Raw genomic sequence first — 16,670 nt, 5'->3', positions numbered from 1 at the left:
CCGAGTGCTCCGGTTTCCTCCCACAGTCCAAAGATGTGAAGGTTAGGTGGATTGGCCATGATAAATTGCCCTTAGTGTCCAAAATTGCCCTTAGTGTTAGGTGGGGTTACTGGGTTGTGGGGATAGGGTGGAGGTGTTGACCTTGGGTGGGGTGCTCTTTCCAAGAGCCAGTGCAGACTCGATGGGCTGAATGGCCTCCTTCTGCACTGTACATTCTATGAAATCTATGAAACATGTAGTTCAATTACCTCTAACCAATTCCAGCATTATCTAAAGAGTGGCATCACTGAACCCTGGAACTGGCCTGCCACAGATATTGAGCATCTGCCTTTCCGATTTTTTAATGCAAAGAAAACATAAACAATTACCACCCATGAAAATTAATGGATCGTGCTAATTGATGGAAGGTTTTACATTTTAGACCAGGCAAATGAGTTTGGGTAGAAACTTGAACCATTATTTTAAAACCGATTTCAAGTGTAATTTATGTATAGTTTCCGGATTGTATCCAAAGCATTAAGGCTATTCCAATATACTTAATTGCCTGTGCAACAAGCTGCCGTAGTGTGATTATCATCCATAACGTTCTGGCTCCCCAGTGCAGATTTGGAGGGTACCCCCAAGATGTGCTGGGGAATTCCTCTTGGAAGTTCCCAGGTAAGGGTTTATGCACCAACTGCTCAAAAGCGTTAACTTTCACAGGACCTTAAGAAATAGGAACAGGAGTGGACCATTCGGCCCCTCGAGCCAGCTCTGCCATTTAATAGGATCATGGCTGATCCGTCATTCCTCATGTCCACTTTCCTGCCCTTTCCCCGTGACTCTGGATTCCCTTACTGATCAAGAATCTATCTATCTCAGCCTTAAATATACACAAAGGCTCTGCCCCCACAGCTCTCTATGGCAAAGAGTTCCAAAGACACTCAAGCTTCTGAGAGACGAAATTCCTCCTCATCATTGTCTTAAAACAACACTCCTTTATTCTGAGACTGTGCCCTCTAAGTCCTAGACTCTCTCATGAGGGGAAACATCCTCTTGGCATTTACCCTGTCAAGCCCTTAAGAATCATAAATATTTCAATGAGATCACCAATGAAATCACCAGGACAATTGTGCTGTGCTGGGAATCGTCTGACAAAACTATATAAAAGTTACCCAGAAGGTGTTGGAATAAATAAATAAAAGTATTTCTAACTTCAGAAAATACATGGAACACTCCCCAACCCCAGGGGGCACCACACAGTATTCCTCACCCACCATGGGAATCCCTGCTCCACCACAGGACCAATATAATGTGCAGGATGAATAACGCACCTTTGCAGATAACATTTTCAAAATAAAGGCAAGACATTGTAATGAATAGTTTGGCTATGGTCAAAATGTTAAAAAAAGCATACCTTTACCATCCTTGTCATTTCTTATGTTTTCTTCAGACAGTTCCTCTCGATACTTCTTTGGATGAAGCCCAGCATAACCATTTCCAATTGTGCAAGCAGGTGCGCTGGTTTCCTGTCCACCTTGTAGCATTTCTGCACTGTCAGTTATGAGTGCTGACTGCAATTTCTCAGTAGCTTCATCTGTGAACTGTTCCTGCAATTTCACACTCATTGCCAAGCTTTTGGTTTCAGTGTCAGCAGCTGAAGAATATTTTATCTCTTCTTCATCACAAACAATCAGTACATTTTTTCCCTCCAGTATTAAAGAATCATCATCCACAGTATTAGGATGAGTCAACTCAAGTCCAAGTGGATTTCTGTCTTTTAACGGTAAATGATCCTCTGTAGCACTGAGTTGGTCTGATATCTCATCGGAGGCAACCAATACTGACTCTTTATTCAGTTTACTCATGCAGGAACAATACTTTAACGCATTTCCAGACTCTTCAAGGTCCTGTACATCACTCCCTGACGGTACAGCATGACCTGAAACCGCATTTTCTGAAGGGGAATCAGAACTGATTTTGTCCGAAATATTATGGTGTAATATAGCACTGATCTGCATCAACTCCTCGGCCAACGATAGATTACCCAACTTACTGCTACAAGGTCTTGGATTGTTTAAAGTCCCTTCAGCATCCACCAGAGCTCTATGAACTTCCTTGCGATCGAAAGAGCTTGTCTGGGAGTCACGTGTCTCAACTGTTTCCCATTCTCCATTCATCCAGTCATCAGCACCTTCTTCAGTCTCCTGCCAATCAAACATGACCACATCTAAGTCAGCATTTCTCCACAATTCGTCATCTTCATTTACCTTTTGCTTCTCATGTTCGTCTGTGACTGTCGCCGTCCACTTTAAACAAGAGCAGAAATATAAACTGATTTTTTTCAAACATTCACAATTGCCTATAACAATATATTGCTATCCTCAAAATCTGTGCCTTCAAAAGATGATTTTTTGAAACACTAAGGCCATTTTCCTCTACAGTACAAAACAATTGCTGATGCAGCAAAGGACAAGTCACCAACTGTGTCCAGGTTGTACCTGGTTCAACAACTGGCAGTAGTACATTGGCTGCTACTATGCTGTTTCAGTGATATCAGCTGGGGAGGAACACCTGGAGGAGGTCATTTGGAAGCAGGCTCATCAAATATGTATGCTGGTTGGAGTCATATTTAGTAGAAAGGAAGAGGATTGTGGTGGTTGGAGGCCAATCACTTCAGCCAAGGAATTTCTCAGGATAGTGTCCCAAGACCAACCATCTTCAGCGGCTTCATCAATGACCTTCCCTCCAACATAAGGTCAGAAGTAGGGATGTTCACTGATGATTGCACAGTGTCCAGTCCCATTCATAATTCCTCATATACATAGGCAGACCATGTTTCCACGCAGAAGTACCTGGAAAACATTCAGACTTGGGCTGATAATTGGTAAGTAACATTCGCACCACACAAATGCCAGACAATGACCACCTCCAACAAGAGAAAATGACCATCTCCAACAAGAGAGAATATCTTGTCTTGACGTTCAACAATATCACCATTGCTGAATCCCTCACCATCTGGAGGGAGTGGTGGTTATTATTGATCAAAAACTTAACTGGACTAGCCATATAAATACTGGGGTTACAACAGTAAGTCAGAGACTGCAAATTCTGTGGTCAGTAACTCATTTCCCTGACTTGGCAAAGCCTGTCCACAACCGCATGACAGAAGTCAGAGTGTGATGGAATACTCTCCACTTGCCTGGTGTGAGTGGCTCCAAGAACATCAAGACGTTCAATGCCAAGCAAGACAAAGCAGTCTTCTTGATAGGTACCCAATCTTAAACATTCACTCCCTCCACAATTGGCGCAGTGACACCAGGTACTTTCTCGAAGTGCACTGCAACTCAGCAAAGCTCTTTCACAGCACGTTCAAAACCTATGATCAGCAACACGTCAAAGAACAGCAGATATGTGGGAGCACCACCACCTGCAAGTTCCTCTCCAATTCACACACCATCTTGACTTGGAAATATTTTACCAATTCTTCACTGTCATGGGTCAAAACCCTGGAACTCCCTCCCTAACAGCAGTGTGGATGTACGTACACCACATGGATTGCAGCGGTTCAAGAAGGCAGCTCACCAGCATCTTCAAGGACAATTTTATGGGTGGACAATAAATGGTCGTACTAACAATGCTTACAACCCAAGAACGTTTTAAAGAGAATGTACTTCTGTGATGTTTGCCTATTGCCAGCTGCAACAGAGAGGCTACAAAGTCTAAGCCTGCAAGGTGTTATAGCTTAAACAGGAAAGTAGTCTCATTGCCCTATCATGTGAGAGTACCTTTAAAAAATGGGTGTTTATAAATGGGTATGTATATAAATATCTGTAGTGATTGTACCTTTAAGAAATGGGTGTTTATTACTGCAGAGATGTCAGAGAGTGGGTGGAGCTGGACTGTCCGTCAGCATTTTACTTTCACTTTAGGCTTTTTACTGCAGGATGGGTTTGGTTTCATTTTAGTTTTGGAGAAGCTGAAATCACAGGAGGATGTGTATGAATCTCTGCAAGCTTATGAATGTTCATTTGGGATTTTCAAAGTGGTAACTGCTCTCCATAGTGAATTTAAACCTGATCTTTGTGTTAAAAGGGTCTTTTGTCTTCTGAATGTTGTTTGGGAATTTATTAAGAATTACTTAGTGTTGTATTCTTTGGGGGTTGTATTTGAATTGATGGTTGCTAAGATGTTCACTTTATGTTTTAAAAAGGTTAACTTGAGTTCATAGAATAAACATTGTTTTGCTTTAAAAAATACTTTTCCATTTCTGCTGTACCACAGCTGTAGAATGGGCCGTGTGCTCCCCATACCACAATCTATTAAAGGTTGTGGGTCAGGTGAACTCCATGATACACTTTGGCGTTCTCTACACCCTGGCCCAAAACAGCCCCTAGAATACCTCAAAACTTTCAGAATGAAATGCACCTCAATCATTTCCTAAAAAAAATGCGCTGCAACTGGCATTCTGTTCAAGAATTTTACTTTTCGGGGGCAGCACGGTGGTCTAGTGGTTAGCACAGCTGCCTCACGGCGCTGAGGTCCCAGGTTCGATCCCGGCTCTGGGTCACTGTCCGTGTGGAGTTTGCACATTCTCCCCGCGTCTGCGTGGGTTTCGCCCCCACAACCCAAAAAATGTGCAGAGTAGGTGGATTGGCCACACTAAATTGCCCCTTAATTGGAAAAAATAATTGGGTAATCTAAATTTATAAAAAAAAAAATAATTTTACTTTTCAGCTCGTCAGAAAACTCACAGAATGTAGTCATACCACCATGCAAAATAAGGGCTCAAAGCAACATTGGAATATATTGTGGCATCTCTCAAATTTCTCTTCTTCTCTCTTCTTTGTCTCACAGACTGACAAAGCAACAGCCTGACGTAGTCATATTCATGGAATCATACCTTACAGATAGTGTTCCAGTCATCATTACCACCATTCTTGGATATGTCCTGTCCCATCAGCAGGATAAACCCAGCAGAGATGGCTGTGCAGAGGTATACAGTCGGGAGAGAGCTGCTTTGCGAGCCTTCAACATCGAATCTGGGCCCCATGAAGTCTCGTGGCAACATGGACAAGGAAGTTTCCTGCTGATTACAACGACCATCCCTACACAGCATTGAATCAGTACTCTTCCATGTTGAACATCACTTGGAGAATGCACTAAGGGTGGCAAGGGTACAGAATGTACTCTGGGTGGGGGCTTCAATGTCCATCACAAAGAATGACTCGGTAGTATCACCGTAGACTGAACTGGCAGGGTCCTAAAATGTGTATATGCCATACTGGGACAGCGACAGGTGGTAAGGGAACCAAGAGGGAAAAACATACTTGACCTCATCCTCGACAACCTGCCTGCCACAGATGCATATGTCCATGACAGTATTGGTAGGAGTTATCACCGCACAGTCCTTGGAGACAAAGCCCCGTCTTCACACTGAGGATACTCTCCATTGTGTTGCGTGCTGCCACTATGCTGAGTGGGATAGACTTCGAACGGATCTAGCAATTCAAGACTGAGCATCCTTGAGGTGCTGTGTGCCATCAGCAGCGGCAGAACTGTACACAACCACAATCTGCAACCTCATAGCCCGGCATATCCCCCACTCTACCATTACCACAAAGCCAGGGCATCAATTCTGGTTCAATGGAGAATTCAGAAGCAACACCAGGCATACCTAAAAATGAGGTGTCAACCTGGTGAGATAGATTCTCTCCTTCAGAATTTTCTCCAATAGTTTTCCTACCACATACTTCAGACTCACTAATCTGTAGTTCCCTGGTTTGTAGGTAGTAGGGAAGATGCTGGAATCTATCATCAAGGAAGAAATAGCGAGGCATCTGGATAGAAATTGTCCCATTGGGCAGGCGCAGCATGGGTTCATAAAGGGCAGGTCGTGCCTAACTAATTTAGTGGAATTTTTTGAGGACATTACCAGTGCAGTAGATAACGGGGAGCCAATGGATGTGGTATATCTGGATTTCCAGAAAGCCTTTGACAAGGTGCCACACAAAAGGTTGCTGTATAGGATAAAGATGCATGGCATTAAGGGTAAAGTAGTAGCATGGATAGAGGATTGGTTAATTAATAGAAAGCAAAGAGTGGGGATTAATGGGTGTTTCTCTGGTTGGCAATCAGTAGCTAGTGGTGTCCTTCAGGGATCCGTGTTGGGCCCACAATTGTTCACAATTTACATAGATGATTTCGAGTTGGGGACCAAGGGCAATGTGTCCAAGTTTGCAGATGACACTAAGATGAGTGGTAAAGCGAAAAGTGCAGAGGATACTGGAAGTCTGCAGAGGGATTTGGATAGGTTAAGTGAATGGGCTAGGGTCTGGCAGATGGAATACAATGTTGACAAATGTGAGGTTATCCATTTTGGTAGGAATAACAGCAAACGGGATTATTATTTAAACGACAAAATATTAAAGCATGCTGCTGTGCAGAGAGACCTGGGTGTGCTAGTGCATGAGTTACAGAAAGTTGGTTTACAGGTGCAACAGGTGATTAAGAAGGCAAACAGAACTTTGTCCTTCATTGCTAGAGGGATGGAGTTTAAGACTAGGGAGGTTATGTTGCAATTGTATATGGTGTTAGTGAGGCCACACCTGGAGTATTGTGTTCAGTTTTGGTCTCCTTTACTTGAGAAAGGCCGTACTGGCACTGGAGGGTGTGCAGAGGAGATTCACTAGGTTAATCCCAGAGCTGAAGGGGTTGGATTATGAGGAGAGGTTGAGTAGACTGGGACCGTACTCGTTGGAATTTAGAAGGATGAGGGGGGATCTTATAGAAACATTTAAAATTATGAAGGGAATAGATAGGATAGATGCGGGCAGGTTGTTTCCACTGGCGGGTGAAAGCAGAACTAGGGGACATAGCCTCAAAATAAGGGGAAGTAGATTTAGGACTGAGTTTAGGAGGCACTTCTTCACCCAAAGGGTTGTGAATCTATGGAATTCCTTGCCCAGTGAAGCAGTTGAGGCTCCTTCATTACATGTTTTTAAGGTAAAGATAGATAGTTTTTTGAAGAATAAAGGGATTAAGGGTTATGGTGTTCGGGCCGGAAAGTGGAGCTGAGTCCACAAAAGATCCGCCATGATCTAATTGGATGGCGGAGCAGGCTCGAGGGGCCAGATGGCCTACTCCTGCTCCTAGTTCTTATGTTCTTATCTCTGCAACCTTTCTTAAGACTGGTAGCACAGTGGTTAGCACTGTTGCTTTACAACTTCAGGGTCCCAGGTTCGATTCCCAACTTGAGTCACTGCCTGTGTGGAGTCTGCACGCTCTCCTTGTGTCTGCTTGGGTTTCCCCTGGGTGCTCCGGTTTCCTCCCACAAGTCCCAAAAGATTTGCTGTTATGTAATTTGGACATTCTAAATTCTCCTTCAGTGTACCCGAATAGGCGTCGGAATGTGGCGACTAGAGGCTTTTCACAGTAACTTCATTGTAGTGTTAATGTAAGCCTACTTGTAAGGGGCAGCAGGGTAGCATGGTGGTTAGCATAAATGCTTCACAGCTCCAGGGTCCCAGGTTCGATTCCCGGCTGGGTCACTGTCTGTGTGGAGTCTGCACGTCCTCCCCCTGTGTGCGTGGGTTTCCTCCGGGTGCTCCGGTTTCCTCCCACAGTCCAAAGATGTGCGGGTTAGGTGGATTGGCCATGCTAAATTGCCCGTAGTGTCCTAATAAAAGTAAGGTTAAGGGGGGGTTGTTGGGTTACGGGTATAGGGTGGATACGTGGGTTTGAGTAGGGTGATCATGGCTCGGCACAACATTGAGGGCTGAAGGGCCTGTTCTGTGCTGTACTGTTCTATGTTCTATGTTCTACTTGTGACAAGAAAGATTTAAAAAAAGTGGGACCACATTAGCTGTTCTCCAGTCCTCTGGTACCTCCCCCGGGACCGGAGAAGAATTAAAAAATTTGGGTCAGATCCCATGAAATTTCTCCCTTGCTCACACAGCATCCTGGAACACAATTCGTCCAGTCATGAATATTTTTCCACTTTTAAGCCTGCCAACACCTCCAATACCTTGTCACTCCCTGTGTCAATTTGCTCAAGTACCTCACAGTATCTCTCCCAGAGTTCCATATCTACCTATCTCCTACCTATCATTCTCTTGGGTGAAGACTGATATGAAGTATTTGTCCAACACCCTACCAATGTCCTCTGGCTCTGTCCACAGATTTCCCACTTGGTTCCTAATGGACCCTACTCTTTTCACTGCTCTTCCCATTGATATAGTTACACATTATCTTGGGATTGTCCCTACTTTTACCAGCCTGAGCTGTCTCATATCCCGTCTTTGCATTCCTAATTGCTTTCTTAAGCTCCATCCTGCACTTTCTGTACTCCACTAAATGCCTCTGCTGATTTGTTCCCCTCGTACTGGTTAAACGCTTCTGTCTTCCTTCTCATCGTATCCTGAATATCTCTGTCATCATTGGTTCTCTGAGCTTGTTACTTGTTCCCATCACCCTAGAGGGAACATGCTGAGCCTGGACCCTCACCATTTCCTTTTTGAATGCGCACCCCCCCCCCCCCCCCCCCCCCCACTGCTCAGCTGTAGATTTCCCCAAAAGTAACTTTTTCTAGTCTACCTTGGCCAGATCCTACCTCGTTTCACTAAAGTCTGCTCTCCCCCAATCCGAAACATTTTTTAGAACATGTCTATTACTTTGTCCATAACAAACTAAATTGTACCATGTTGTGGTCTCTATTACTAAAATACTCTCCCACAGGGCAGCACGGTGGCCTAGTGGTTAGCACAGCTGCCTCACGGCGCTGAGGTCCCAGGTTCGATCCTGGCTCTGGGTCACTGTCCGTGTGGAGTTTGCACATTCTTCCCGTGTCTGCGTGGGTTTTGCCCCCACAACCCAAAAATGTGCAGAGTAGGTGGATTGGCCACACTTAATTGGAAAAATAATTGGGTAATCTAAATTTATTTTTAAAATTTTTTTTTAATTTTTTGAATGCTCTCCCACCAACACATCAACTAATTGTCCGGCTTAATTCCCCAGAATTTGGTCCAGCATTGCACCATCCCTTGTTGGACCTTCTACATTTTGAGCTAAAAAGTTCTCCTGTGTCCATTTTAAGAACTCCACTCCATCTTGTGTGTGGAATCAGAGGAGATAGGGGAAGCGTTAAATGGATATTTCTCGTCAGTGTTCACACTGGAGAAAGACAATGTTGTCGAGGAGAATACTCAGGTTCAGTCGACCAGGCGAGATGGAATTGAGGTTCATAAGGAGGAGGTGTTAGCAATTTTGGAAAGTGTAAAAATAGATAAGTCCCCTGGGCCAGATGGGATTTATCCTAGGATTCTCTGGGAAGCCAGGGAGGAGATCGCAGAGCCTTTGTCCTTGATCTTTATGTCGTCTTTGTCGACAGGAATTGTGCCGGAAGACTGGAGGATAGCAAATGTTGTCCCCTTGTTCAAGAAGGGGAGTAGAGACAACCCTGGTAATTAAAGACCTGTGAGTCTTACTTCGGTTGTGGGTAAAATGTTGGAAAAGGTTATAAGAGATGGGGTTTATAATCATCTTGAAAAGAACAAGTTGATTAGCGATAGTCAACACAGTTTTGTGAAGAGTAGGTCATGCCACACAAACCTTATTGAGTTTTTTGAGAAGGTGACCAAACAGGTGGATGAGGGTAAAGCGGTTGATGTGGTGTATATGGATTTCAGTAAGGCGTTTGATAAGGTTCCACATGGTAGGCTATTGCAGAAAATAAGGAAGTATGGGATTGAAGGTGATTTAGTGATTTGGATCAGTAATTCGCTAGCTGAAAGAAGACAGAGGGTGGTGTTTGATGGCAAATGTTCATCCTGGAGTTCAGTTACAAGTGGTGCACCGCAAGGATCTGTTTTGGGGCCACTGCTGTTTGTCATTTTTATAAATGACCTGGAAGAGGGTGTAGAAGGATGGGTTAGTAAATTTGCAGATGACATGCTGTAGCTGTACATAACTCTGGTGCGGCCGCTCCTGGAGTACTACGTGCAGTTCTGGTCACCACATTATAGGAAGGGTGTGGAAGCTTTGGAAAGGGTTCAGAGGAGATTTACTAGGATGTTGCCTGGTATGGAGGGAAGGTCTTACGAGGAAAGGCTCAGGGACTTGAGGTTGTTTTTGTTAGAGAGGAGAAGGCTGAGAGGTGACTTAATAGAGACATATAAGATAGTCAGAGGGTTAGATAGGGTGGACAGTGAGAGTCTCTTTCCTCGGATGGTGATGACCAACACGAGGGGACATAGCTTTAAATTGAGGGGTAGTAGATATAGGACAGATGTCAGAGGCAGTTCCTTTACTCAGAGAGTAGTAGGGGTGTGGAACGCCCTGCCTGCAACAGTAGTAGACTCGCCAACTTTAAGGGCATTTAAGTGGTCACTGGATAGACATAAGGATGAAAATGGAATAGTGTAGGTCAGATAGGCTTCAGGTGGTTTCACAGGTCGGCGCAACATCGAGGGCCGAAGGGCCCGTACTGCGCTGTAATGTTCTATGTTCTATCTAAGCCCTTAACACTATGACTATCCCATTTAATGTTGGGAAAGTTGAAATTACCTAATTTAATTACCCTATTACAAATCCTATTATTATTTTTTCTGTGAATTGTGCACATATTTGCTCCTCAATTTCCCGCTATCTGGGAATCTATAATAAACACCTAGAAATGTGACTGTCCCTTTTTTATTCCTAAACTCTACAAGCTTCATTGTAAGCTCTCTCCAAGATATCATCACTCCTTGCTGCACAAGTAATAGTGCAATGCCTCCCCCTCTTTTACCCCCTCTGTCTCGCCTGAAGAATCTATATACTGGGATGTTCAGCTGTCAATCCTGCCCCTCTCTCAACATCTCCATGATGGCTATTATATCACAATTTCACATGTCCATCCTTGCCCTTAACTCATCTATTTTATCTGTAATACTTCTGGTATTAAAATAGTGTCCACCCAGCCTTGATTACTCCCTTGAAACTTACAACTACTGTATTCCCTCTGACTTGATTGCTTTTTTGTATTATGCTGTGTCCCTATTTTGCTAAACGTCTGCATCCCCTCCCCTTGTCAAATTAGTTTAAACTCCTCCCAACAGCACCAGCAAACCCGCTGGCAAGGATGTTAGTCTCGCTCTGGTTCAGATGTAGACCGTCCCGCTTGTGCAGGTCCCATCTTCCCCAGAAACGGTCCCAGTGGTCCAAGAATCTAAAACCCTCCCTCTTGCACCAACTCTGATGGCACATATTCATCTGCGTGATCCTCCTATTTCAGTATTCGCTGGCATGTGACACTGGGAATAATCCCGAGAATACAACTCAAGAGGTCCTGCCTAACTCCCTGAATTCTTGATGCAAGACCTCATCCCTCTTTCTACCTATGTCATTGGTACCAACATGTACCATGACCTCTGCCTTATCACCCTCCCACTTTAGGATGCCCTGCAGCCGCTCAGTGACATCCCGGACCTTGGCACCAGGGAGGCAACACACCATCCTGGAGTCACGTTGCACAGTAGCGCCTATCTGTTCCCCTAACTGTAGAATCCCCTATTACTATTGCTCTTCCTCTCTTTCCCCCCTCCTGTAGTGACAGGCTGCTTGTGGTGCCAGACAATTGGCTCCGGCTGAACTCCATGGAGGAACCAGCATCATTAGCCTCCAAAATGGAATACTGATTTGCGAGCGATACCCCAGAAGACTCATGAACTCTCTGCCTGTTTCTCTTGGACTGCCTGGTGGTCATATTCCTTTCTTTCCTCAAGTCCCTTCTGTTGAGGTGTGACCACCTCTCTAAACATCCTATCCACGATGTTCTCAGACTTGCGGATGCTCCACAGTATCCCCAGCTGCCGTTCCAGCTCTGAAACCCAAGCCCCCAGGAGCTGCAACTGGACACACTTCCTGCACACATGCTGGTTACAGGAACCGGAAATATTCCCGGATTCCTTCATGGAGCAAGAGGAGCAAACCACGACTTTGAGATCTCCTATCATGACTAAACCCTTTAAATTAAAACTTTAGAAGACTATTATATTTTAAAAAAATAATACAACTAAGTCCTTACCCTTGCTAAAACAATGACGTACAATTTAATATAGTTTGAAAGATATCACCAGGGTTTACTCACCAATCAGATTCACTCTTTGTAAACTCACGGCTCCTCTCGTGCTTTGGATATAACTGAGGACAGGTAGGAAATTAAAGGAGCACCTCACTGCCTCCTCATCAAACTCCCTCAGTCACAAAACATCCACTTAAGCACTCTACTGCAGCCCAAAGTCAGCACTTTTATACTGTCTGAATCTAGTCTCTGAAAATTGGTCGTTCATCGGGCTCACGTGACAGTGGCCCAGATGAGCGGATTCTTTGGGGTGGAAGACAGGTGTGCAAAATTTGCGGGAAGACCAGCGAACCGTGTCCACATATTCTGAACACGTCCGAAGCTTAGGGGATTTTGGCAGGGGTTTGCAGATGTCATGTCCACGATGTTAAAAACAAGGGTGGCACTGAGTTCAGAGGTGGCGATTTTCAGGGTGTCGCAGGATCCGGGAATCCAGGAGGAGAAAGAGGCAGACGTTCTGGCCTTTGTTTCCCTGGTAGCTCGCAGACGGATACTATTAGCTTGGAGGGACTCCAAGCCCCCGAAGTCGGAGTCCTGGCTATCGGGCATGGCTGGCTTTCTCTGTTTGGAGTAAATCTAGTTCGCCTTGAGAGGGTCAATGTTAGGGTTCGCCTGGGGGTGGTAACCATTCGTCGTCTTTCTTGCAGAAAATTAATCGTCAGCAGAGGGGGGGAGGGGGAGGTAGTTTAGCTTAGAGTAGGGGCTTAATAAAGGTGGGACCTGTAAGGGAGGGAGACGGCTTTTGCACTATGTTTATAGTTTCATGTACATTGTTTATTTTGTTGTTGTTACAATACCAAAAATACCTCAATAAAATGTCTATTAAACAAAAGAAAGACAAATTGAATATTGGCATTTATTGCAAGGGGAATCAAGTAATTTTTTATTCATTCATAGGATGTTGTCCCTCTGTACCAAGTTTCATTGACTTGTTCAGTGTTTTTAATGTGGGATGTACCCATCCCTAATTACCTTTGAGCTCAGTGGCCATTCCAGAGGGTCCCACACTGTTGTGGAGCTGCAGTTACGTGTTAGCCACAGTGTAAAAGTAGGGAAGTGTTGCTGTAGCTGTATTGGTCTTTAGGTAGACCACATCTGGAGTAGACTCATAGACGTTTACAGCACAGGAGTTCACAATGGTCAACAACAAGATATGATTACACTAATCGCATTTTCCAGCGCTTAGCCTATAGACCTGGAGGTTATGGCAGTGCAAGTGAATATCTAAATACCCAAATGTTACTAGAGTTTCTGACTGAACCACCCTTTCAGGCATTGACTTCCAGACTCCCACCACCCTCTGGGTGAAAATGTTTCCCCCAACTCCCCGCTTAGCTTTCTGCCCCTTGCCACTTACTTTTGGTCTCCTTACTTAAGAAAGGATATAATTGCATTTGTAGTTCAGAGAAGATTCACTTGATTGATTCTCGGGATTAAGAGATTATTTTATGAGGAAAGGTGGAGCAGGTTGGGCCTACATCTATTCAGAGTTTAGAAGAATGAGAGGTGATCTTATTGAAACATACACAATCCTGAGTCGGCTTGACAGGTGGATGCTGAGGGAATGTTTCCTCCTTGTGGGGGGAGTCTAGAACTATGGGATTCAGTTTAAAAATTAGGGGGTCTTCCATTGAAGGCTGAGACAAAGAGAATTTTATTTCTCTGGGGGGGGCCATTAGTCTGTGTAATTCTCTTCCCCAGAAAGCAATGGAGGTTGGATTGTTTAATACATTGAAGATAGAGTTTTGACAATCAAGGAAATCAAGGGTTATGGGGGTCAGACAGGAAAACTGCGGTTAAACCCACAATCAGATTAGCAATGATCTTATTGAATAGGTGAGCAGGCTCGAAGAGTTAAATGGCCTACTCCTGCTCCAATTATGGTGTTCTCCCCACAGATACTGCTTGACCTCTTCAGTATTTCAAGCATTTATGTTTTTGTTTCAGGTAACCAGCATCTGCTTTATGATTAATTTTTCACTAATTTTTTTTAAGATGATGTGGAGATTTGTTAAATGCATTTGCTGAAAAATACCATTTTACCCTCTGCTTGTGTGGTGGAATGCTTTACAAATAGCGCTAGTTTGAAGAACCAAATGGAATATCCCTGCAACAGCATTGCGACACTACACTATAAGCTCAAAAATGTATACACATTGAGGTGAAGGCTGCAAAGTATTTTGCTGCTGCTGCTGCTATGTAGTGCATCAGTGTTTTAATGCAACTGGCTTTACTGAAAGTATAGAAAACATGCAGAACCTCTATTTATTCAGAATCTTAAAGGCAATCTTCCTATTAGATATTTGCAGCTGATGTTAAAATTATTAATTTAATAAGGTGTATTAACTCACATTATTTGTCAGTAAATGTTAAGCAGTCTCCAACCAACAATTGTGGACCATTCTTCTGAATATCCTTCCACTACTGTGAAACAGCTGTATTTCTTATTAAGGGGAAAACTAGCGTGGCCAATCCGCCTACCCTGCACATCTTTGGGTTGTGGGGGTGAGACCCACGTGGACACGGGGAGAATGGGCAAACTCCATATGGATACTGACCCGGGACTGGAATCCAACCGGGTACTTGGTGCCTTGAGGCAGCAGTGCTAACCACTGCGCCACCATGCTGCTCTCGACACAGCTGTATCATACAAAAATTATACTACATTATGAATAGCAAGAAAAAAGACAACTCTTATTTAAGATTTAAAATGCAACATCATAGAAATACAAGAATGGACAGCATATGGTTGCCCAAAGTTGCCTTGCCCTGCTGCACTTCTGGACAAAATTTTACCAGGCCTGACTGGCAGCCTAGTAGGTTGGTCTACCAGAGGGAGGTGATCAATATAGCCAACTACAGGCCCACATTCATGACCTGCCGGCAGCTGCACGGACATGGCCTCCCTGCGGTTTTGGGGAGAGGTGGTGTGGATGGCATCTAAGTTTAGAGGCTCCATGGCCCAGGGATAGGGTGTCCCTGGGGGAAAAAGCCACTATCATGGCCCCAACGCCACTACTAAGGAAGTTTTCTTTCTGATGATTTAGGTCAGACTGCCTTGCCCCAGCAGAGAAAGTAATTATCAAAACTCCCATGCCAGGTTATCTCAAAATAGAGGCACCTTCCCACCTCTCTCAGTGACACTGCTGGGGCTACAGGGCTGCCAGCCCTCTGATTAATTTTTTAACCTTTGATTTGCTCTTGGGATGGGGGCATTGCTGGCAAAGCCAGCATTTATGGTACATCTTTGATTGCATTTGTGAAGGTGCTGTGAGCTGCCTTCTTGAATCACTGAAGTCCATGTGGTGTAGTTACACCCTCGGTGCTGTTAGTAAGGGTTTTTACCCCAGTGACGTGAATGAATGATGAAATAGTTTCAAGTCAGAAAGGCAACACTCTTGGATAGAAACTTGCAGGTTGTGGTGCAGTTTCTGCTGCCTTTGGCCTTCTAGGTAGTAGAAATTGTGGGTGTGGAAGAAGTTAAAGGAGTCATGGAAAGTTGCCGAGTGCATCTTGGAGACAGTACACACTATTACTATTGTGTGCTAGTGGTGGAGAGTGTGAATGTTTAAGTAATAGGCAGCATGCCGATCAAGAAGGCGTTGAGCTTCGGAAGTGTTGCTGGAGCTGCGCTCCATAGAATCCCTACGGTGCTGAAGGAGGCCATTGAGTCCATCGAGTCTGTACCGACCCTCCAAAAGGGCACTCTACTTAGGTGCACTCCCCCACCCTATCCTCATAACCTTGAACATTGATCATGGCCAATCCACCTAGCCGGCACATTTTTGGACTGTGAGAGGGACCCGGAGCACCCAGAGAAAACCCACACAGACATGGGAGAACATGCAAACTCCACACATTCACCCAAGGCTGGAATCGAACCCAGGTCCCTGGCGCTGTGAGGCAGCAGTGCTAACCACTGTGCCATGCCGCACTCATTCAGGCAAGCATAAAATATTCGATCTCGCTCCTGACTTGTGTCTTATGGATAGTGGACAGGCTTTGGGGAGTCAGGAGGAGAATTACACAGCACAGAATTCCCAGCTATGACGTGCTGTTATCGTCATAGTATTTATATGGTTGGTCCAGCTCAGTTTCTGGTCAGTGGTAACGCGTATGATATTGATGGTGGGGAATTCAGTGATGGCAATGCTGTTCAACATCATGGGGGAAATGATTAGCTTCTATCTTATTGGAGATGATCATTGATTGACATTTCTGTGGCATGAATGTTCTTTGCCACTTACCAGCCCAAGCCTAAATGTTGAAATTGAAGTGTTCAGTACCATTTACAATTATCATCAAACATCGCTACTTTTGACTTTACGATGGAAGATAATTTATGTTAGGTCTGCTTCCAACCACTGGGGGTCTTCTCTCTTCTTTCTATTGACTGCAGTTTTGCTAGGGCTCCTTTGTTATTGCAAATGTATAGGGTGTTGGTGAGACCACATCTGGAGTTGTGTGTCCAGTTTTGTTCTCCTTATTTGAGAAAGGCTGTGGTGGCATTGGAGACAGTTCAGAGGAGATTCACCAGATTCCGGGGATGAAAGGGTTGACATATGAAGAG

General features: G+C 44.5%; 1 protein-coding gene across 9 annotated transcripts in view; it reads right to left on the bottom strand.

The window, feature by feature from the left end:
- LOC119955765 (coiled-coil domain-containing protein 9B-like) overlaps positions 1-16,670 on the bottom strand; it is a 402,308-nt gene that overhangs the window by 38,935 nt on the left and 346,703 nt on the right. For all 9 annotated transcript variants that reach the window (XM_038782328.1, XM_038782341.1, XM_038782317.1 and 6 more), the window contains one exon: positions 1,397-2,186. In XM_038782328.1, the coding sequence (XP_038638256.1) occupies positions 1,397-2,186 (790 nt within the window). The remainder of the gene's footprint in view (positions 1-1,396; positions 2,187-16,670) is intronic.

This window comes from Scyliorhinus canicula, chromosome 2, assembly GCF_902713615.1.
Source record: "Scyliorhinus canicula chromosome 2, sScyCan1.1, whole genome shotgun sequence".
Lineage (NCBI taxonomy): Eukaryota > Metazoa > Chordata > Chondrichthyes > Carcharhiniformes > Scyliorhinidae > Scyliorhinus > Scyliorhinus canicula.
The sequence above is the reverse complement of the archived record's forward strand: the minus strand, read 5'-3'. Positions and strand labels throughout refer to the sequence as shown.